This window comes from Mesoplodon mirus (genome assembly GCF_964341445.2).
Source record: "Mesoplodon mirus genome assembly, chromosome: 2".
NCBI classification, from domain to species: Eukaryota; Metazoa; Chordata; class Mammalia; order Artiodactyla; family Ziphiidae; genus Mesoplodon; species Mesoplodon mirus.
This window is the reverse complement of record NC_138977.1, coordinates 94,861,850-94,869,392: the sequence shown is the minus strand read 5'-3', so window position 1 is coordinate 94,869,392 and position 7,543 is coordinate 94,861,850. Positions and strand designations below refer to the sequence as shown.

General features: G+C 37.9%; 1 protein-coding gene across 1 annotated transcript; it reads left to right on the top strand.

Moving 5' to 3' along the window:
• Positions 1-6,320: 6,320 nt before the first annotated feature.
• On the top strand, positions 6,321-6,982 carry LOC309795721 (double homeobox protein A-like). Its single transcript, XM_082608361.1, has one exon. The coding sequence runs from the start codon at positions 6,359-6,361 to the stop codon at positions 6,884-6,886; it is 528 nt and encodes a 175-aa protein (XP_082464487.1). The 5' UTR covers positions 6,321-6,358; the 3' UTR covers positions 6,887-6,982.
• The last annotated feature ends 561 nt before the right edge of the window (positions 6,983-7,543 follow it).

The following is a 7,543-nucleotide window of genomic DNA, read 5'->3' as shown; positions in this document are numbered from 1 at the left end:
TCATCACATTCCCAGTGTCTAGAACACTGCTTGGCACATAGAGATATGCAATGACTAGTTTTGAATGGATATAGTTTTAAACAAAAAATAACTGTGAAGAACATATATTATTTCAGTTTTGTAAAAATATAACCACAGGGGTATACATACATACATGTATTTGTATACATATATACATATATTTTTATGTATATATACACATACGTACATACATGGATACATATGTACCCATGGAAATGGGGATACAAACATACATCCTTGGCTGTTAGCATTAGCATTCTATTTAAAGAGATGGAAAGCAACTTTCCCGTTACAAAGGCTTCTATTTTTTTTTACTTGTTATAAAAAGAGTGATTTACATTAGTAAGTTTTTACTAATATAATTAACAAAAAACTCTAAAGGAAAAAGTCTAGAAAGTTTATTAAAGACAACTGATAAGAGATAATATAAAAAGGACAATTCAAATTATATTCTTCATGGATCTTTTTTTGCTAGCCCCATTGGATCCCACAGCCTTGCAAAGACTAATTTAAACAAAGAATGATCTAAACCGCAGAGCTGATGAGTAAATGTCTGGTTGCTACTATACATTTATCAGGACACCTATTAAGGTAAGCAAATGTGCAGGAAAATAAAAATATAGATAATCCATCGTAGATAACACACAAAGAGAGCCAACAAGGCTGTGCAAATGGATCTTTGTTCTCTCCATTCATCTTTGCTGTTAATTACGTGGCTGAAGATTGAAAATGAGTTGTTGGTGTCTCACTTGCTGGCAGTACTCTAGCCACTGTGGAGAAAGGAAACACAACATGCTGAGACTACCTTAGCACAGAGAAAAGGGGTAAGATGAGGGAGACAGTCTTGGCTGATTATCTGTTGCTCACTGCAGAGATGAAAGACATGTTTGGAAGAAAGTCAAAGAGAGCAGGAATAAACAGGCAACTCAGACATTTGGAACCTCTTTAAAAAAAAAGAACTTGGTGACACAGTTCTTGGATAAATTAGCTATTAAACAGGGAAATGTTACTTGTCCCATAGAATATTGAATCATTTTAAGAAAAACTGAAAGCAGTACAATGACTCCATCTCAGAAAGAATATACGCAGATTTTCAAACATTTTAGAGACAATATATTTGGAATCCAATCTTTTGTCTTAGTGCCAAAGGGATGGAATTAATTTGTTCTAATTAAAGATCTCAAAAAGATCACTGCCACTTTACTCCAGTAAAAAATTTGTCATAAAAATACCAATTAGGAGTAAAAGTTGAAGTGTATCATTTCTTTATAATGTTTTTTATTTTATTAATAAATTAATATTATTAATGTCATTCATTTTTTCCAAGAAGATGACATGAGGATTTATGCTGCACTCTGAAACATTCTGCTTTCATCTTAGGAGGAACCCAGTTTAAGCTTTGATACACGTATGCTTGATCGTGGGCTTCTAGCCAAGGTGCACCTAATTAATCAGAAGATCAAATGTGTGCTCAGTGGGAGACACAACTACGAAACCACAGGTGATAGCCAATGGCTCCATTTAATAAAGGGTTCACAAACAGAGTGCTGTGCTGGGACTCCTGTCACCTGTGTTTGGCTCTTCTGCCATTTTGTCACTGACATGAGAACAGTTACTTTGTCATAAAGAGATCCCAAGCTTCTCGTTACACTGCAGTTTAACTCTATGCTTTAGAGCAATTCCATAACATGTTGCATGATGTAAAATCTGTTTGCTTAGTTTTTTGTTGTGGTTTCTATTGCTGAATTTATTACTGGTTTGTCCCGAGAACATAAAAACCTATGATTCTGTTAGGTAGGTAGGCACTGTTGATCGTTAAGGGCACAGATTTTAAAATGAGATGGAACTGGAGTCGATAATAATAAATTAGCCCTGCTAATTATTAGTTGTGTGATATTAGAGAAATTATTCTCTCTAAACTTTTTATTCATCTATAAAATGGGAAGAATAAGATCTACCTTATAAGTTGCTCTCCTTATAGAATAGTATATAAAGTAATATATAGAAAGTAATTGTGTATACAAAAAGCATTCAACAAATGGTAATAAAAAATTGGAAATGGGGCAGTAAAGAGGAGAAGAGTCATGAATTTTCTCTAAATGAGGGTTTAAGAAAGTCCAAGCATTGTAAACACATTTTTTACCATGGATTAATTTCCCAAAGTCATAATCCCCTAACAGTCCCAAAGGATCTATTTCTCAATCCTAAATCTTAAATGCATGGAAAGGTTTGACAGATCTGGAAAAATAAGCAGGTGCTTTTAAGTGATTACTCTTTCAAGTGTTTGATTTGGTGTACAGTTATTTTGATATCTATTTTCATTCAATTAGGAAAAGTTATAGTGATAGAAGAAATAGAAATGAGAGAATGTGAATTGTCATCCCCTATTGAAAACTGGTAAAGGTCTAACTGATATCAAAAAGACAACAACAAATTCTAAGAAAAACGGTACTAAAACTAAACTTGTCCTTAGCTGCTTGTCAGAGGGAATGGTACTCTGCTTTGTTGCTGTATACATTATGGATAAGAAATACCTGGGACTGAATTCGGACTCCACCAGGACTATAACTAAGTCATTTAACCTTTCTGTGCCTCAGTTTCCACACTGTGGAAGCAAAGCTATAAGAATACCTGCCTCATTTGAGTGGGCCATAGAATCTGCAGGTTTAGTCATCTCCTTGACAATTTTTATGCACAATGAAGTTTAAAAAGCACTGCTGTAAAGTAATGCTTCTAAGAATAGCAATAAAACGGCAAAAAAATATTTCTAACACCCAAAGTAAGTGAGTTTATGTGGCTTCACTGAATCATTATCCTGGGTATACTTAGTAGCTAGATCCTTTATCACAAATAGGCAACCTTGGCATATACAATAGTGTGTGTGTGTGTGTGTGTGTGTGTGTGTGTGTGTGTGTGTGTGTGTGTGTCCAGCAAGATGAAAGAAGGAAATAGGGAGGAAAGAAAGAAAATACCCACACGAGTCAAAGCAGATTTTTCCATTAAGTGTCTGTTGGCTGTAACTGCATGATAACACTTGTGAATATGATACTAATGATGCAGTTGCCTAATAGGCTCAACACAAATAATGCAGAAAATTACAAATAATGCAGACTCAATTACCACTGAATGCAGGCAAAAGGCAATCAAAGATACAACACGCTTCATTCCATGTTATCCCTATTCCTTCTACTCAGTTAAGATAGGCCTAGAGCTAGAGAAATTCCCTTTTCCAATTATTTTCTATGTCCTCTCAAAGGCATACTTCTCCCCTAGGTTCTTTGACTCATCCCAATATCAGAGCCAATAGTTATTTGTATAATGTTTATATAGCCCAATCCCTATCGTGGAGGAGACAAAGACAGCCATACTGGGTTTGGGGAAGGAAATTAAGCTGTCCTGCATGCTTTCTAAACGTGAGGTTTGATATTAGGAGTTTTTCATACATATTCTCTCATTTTATCTTCATGATTACCCTATAAGGTACATATTATTATCTCCATTTAAGGACAGGAAGCTGGAAGCTCAAAGAGATCAAGAAACTTGAACAAGTTACTTAGGCTCATAAATGACACAGTGGGATTCAAGACAGATTTATCTGATTTCTATAATTCATGCATTTTTGACTACCAGGAATAAAGCCAGGCCTATTAAAATAGACAGAGTTCTTAGTTCCAAGCAACAAAACCAGACTTGGCAGACATAGTAGATAAGGAATTTACTAAAAGACTATTGGGCAGTTCACAGCATCAATGAGAGAGCCAGAGAACCACGATGGAATTTTCCAGATGGGTAGTGTTTCACCACATCACAGAACTCGTCCAGTAAGGAAACAGCCACCATAGAGCTGACATGGACTCTAGATGCTAAGGATGACCACTGCCATGGATGCCCTGGGAACTCAGGCTCACTGTTGTCACCATTACTCCCAAAGAGCATTCCCCACAATCCCTGCTTCTCTGCATGACTAAGCTTATAATTATTTAGGTCTTGCTTTACACAGTCTCATTAATGTATTTTGTATGCATTATTGCATTTACTCCCCACAAGGGCTCTATGGGGGTACACTTTCATTATCCTCAATTTCCAGACAAAGAAATGAGCTTCAGATAAGTTAAGCGATTTGCCCAAGATCACAAAGCCAGTAGGTGGTAGTGCCACTTAACTCCCATTTGTTGGTGACACTCTTTAGTTAAAGGTTCACCATGTTTTTGGAATTACAAAAACCTGAGTTCAAATCCTGGCTGTTCAAATCCCTACTCTGAGGGGAAAAAAAAGTCTGGCACTATGCATCTAATTGGTGGAGACTAGGTCATATGGTCATGCCCTAGGTTTGAGAGAGGCTGGGAGAGCTAGTACCTGGCATTTTCATCTTTGGTGGGAGACTGGCTCTGCCTCTCAACTGTGCTCATGGAAATCACAAACACAGAAAGTGGGTTGAAATGTGGACAACTGGAAAAAATGGCAAATGTCTAACACAATCTATCTTTTGGTTGCCCAACACCAACAGATAGTCTTTTTTCCATATTTACATACCCACTTCCTAATTTTTTTCCCTCAAACATACTGCGACTGTTATATAACCAAAAAATATACTCATCAGCTATCTACACCAAAATTATCAATTACTGTATCCAGAGTCAAGTCCAGAATCACTGGGTAGTATCCACTCCTCATCTTGGTTTATTTGGTCGCATTATTCTATAACCCATGGGCTTGGCTGCATAGTTAACCACTACCAACACACACTTTATAGAAGATTGGGAGAAAGGGAGTGAGAATGATGGGAAATTTTGTTCAAGAAAAATATGCTGTATAAGCCAGGAGAGACTAGGTTACACTACAGTGATAAACCCCAAACCTCAGTGGTTCCAATAACATTTATTTCTTACCCATACTACATGTCTACTGTGAGTTAGCTACAACTCTCTCCCCATGGTCTGTACTTTGAAACCCATGTTGGTGGATCTATAATACTGCTGATCTAATGGCAAAAGGAAAAGAGGATACAGAGAACGATTCACTGACTTAAATTTCTACTAAGAGTAATTCATACCACCTCTGCTCACTTTCCACTCACTACAGATATTAAATAGTTAAGACTGAAGTTAGTGGAGTGGAAAAATATAATATATATTCTCTCCTTAGAGAGAAGTAGCAAGTATTGGGGAACAATAACACGATCCACCAATACCTACAATTTTAAATTCTGGTCACAGCAAGGAACATGAGATGGATGTTCCTGCTCATGGTCACAAGGCCATAGATTGTTTTTATAACTTCTTTTACTCACCCCCCATTCTGTCATTGCTTTGCCTACAACCAGCACTTCAGATTGTTGGGATTCTTTAACTAGTAGACTTTAAATGACAATAATGATAGGAACCACATGGGAAGGTATGGGTTCTCTCCATTCTTCCCTTACTCCCATTGGGCAGCTTCAACCTTGACAATCAGAATCAATCATCATGGCCAACACTATGCCCCTTTTCTGTCTACTCATCACCAGTGACTAATGTCTTAGCTTCCAAATTGTTGGAACCACAGTAGGAACCTCAAGTGGAAAGATTACCTGTGTGAGTAAAACTTCTCTAAACCAACCAAGTCCAGAGTCACTGGGACAATTAAGAAATTTTTAATAAGTGGATCAATTAGTCATGGTAAATTGATACACCCCTCCATCTTTTCCTCCTTGGGTCTAGTTCTGGGTATTCTGGCTACTGAAGAAACAACTCCATGTATTGGTCACTGATTTAGTGGACAAAATACAATTATAGAACAGTACCTTAAACTTATAAGATGTCATCTCCTAGATAGTCCTATAACTATATCTCCAATAGTCTAGTTAATGGTTCTGGATGATGGGGGAACATACTAAGACTATGAATATCATAGATGTTAGCCTACTGTTTTACATCTTTCACTGTGAATAATTACTTACTGAAAAGAGTATGGCTTTGTTCTTTTACTGTAATGCAGCTCCCTGGTGAGAAGCAGTTTTTATTGTAGTAATACTGTACAAAGTATTAAGGAAGCTTATGGATGTTGGAAGAACATGTCAGAATAGGAAGAAAAATAAAAAACCACAACATGTATCAAAGGGACCTAGCACTTCCCCTTAATGATAACAGGACCACCTAGGACATATCAGGGACTCAGAATTTCACTCGGACACTAACAGTAAAAATAGTCAAGTCATATTTTATGAAGGGCAATCAATCTTGCTGATTTCATGCATAGCCACCATCTTCTTCACTCATGGGAACTTTTCCAAAACCTATTAAAAAAGTATATCAGATCTCTCTTTTGGTGGAACCAGGCTTCGGAGCTCCCTTCCAAGATGGCCGAAGACAATTCTCCATACAAGGCCGTGGCAACAAAGTGTAGACGCAGCCGCACCAAATTCACAGAAGAGCAATTGAAAATCCTCATCAATGCATTCAACAAAAAACCTTACCCGGGTTATGCCTTCAAACAAAGACTTGCTTTGGAAGTCAACACTGAAGAGTCTAGGATCCAGATATGGTTTCAGAATCGAAGAGCTAGGCACAGGTTCCCGAAAAGACCTGAGAAGAACTTAGACTTAAGACAAGACCGAGCTTACCCTGAAGAGAACATTCAAGGTGTGAGAGACAGACGATGTCGTACCAGCTACACTTCTTCCCAATTACAAACTCTCATGAATGCATTCATGGAAAACCCTTATCCTGGGATTGATTCCAGACAGCAACTTGCTGAAGATATTGGGGTTCCAGAGTCAAGAGTCCAGATTTGGTTTCAAAACCGAAGATCTAGACTCTGTATCCGGAAAAAAAGAGAACCCGAAGAAGCTTCAGCCCAAAGACAAAACCAGGGACAAGATCTCTGAGATGGGCGCATTCAAGGTTTACAGAATGGCACTCCCTAGTGACTGTTTTATTTCCCTGGAGCCAGAACAAGGTGAACAGAGAGACAAATTCAGTGTATTTGATGTCATCAGCCTGGACTCCAGATCAGTTCTCTTCCTGGCAACATAACCTTCCAAACATACCTTCATCTTCTGGAGATGGTAAACAGGACTTCAGGACTCAGAGGCAGATGATACAAAGTACCACACAGCCCTAGTGACTGAATCTAGATTCAGAGTTCAACAGATCTCAAGGACAATGAAAATAAACTTATTAATACCATTTTTATGGTCATACAAATAAATGACCGATTCAAGTATAAATCATCAAAACATATGTGGTGTTGTGACCGATCAACTGTGCTGATGTACTGAAGCCTCCATAAAAACCCAGAAGGATGGGGTTCAGAGCTTCTGGGTTAGTGAACGCATGGCGGAGAGGAAAGCGATGTACTTGAAGAGGGCAGGGAAGCTCAGAGCCCCTTCTCACATACCTCGCCCTATGTAACCATCTGGCTGTTGACTCATATCCTTTAATATCTTTTGTAATAAATTTGTAATCTAGTGAGTTTCCTGAGTTCTGTGAGCCACTGTAGCAAATTAATCAGACCCAGGGAGAGGGGTTCATGGGAAACTGAT

Coding starts and splice junctions, on each gene's coding strand:
- LOC309795721 (XM_082608361.1), top strand. CDS start 6,359: ATGGCCGAAGACAATTCTCCATACAAGGCCGTGGCAACAAAGTGTAGA.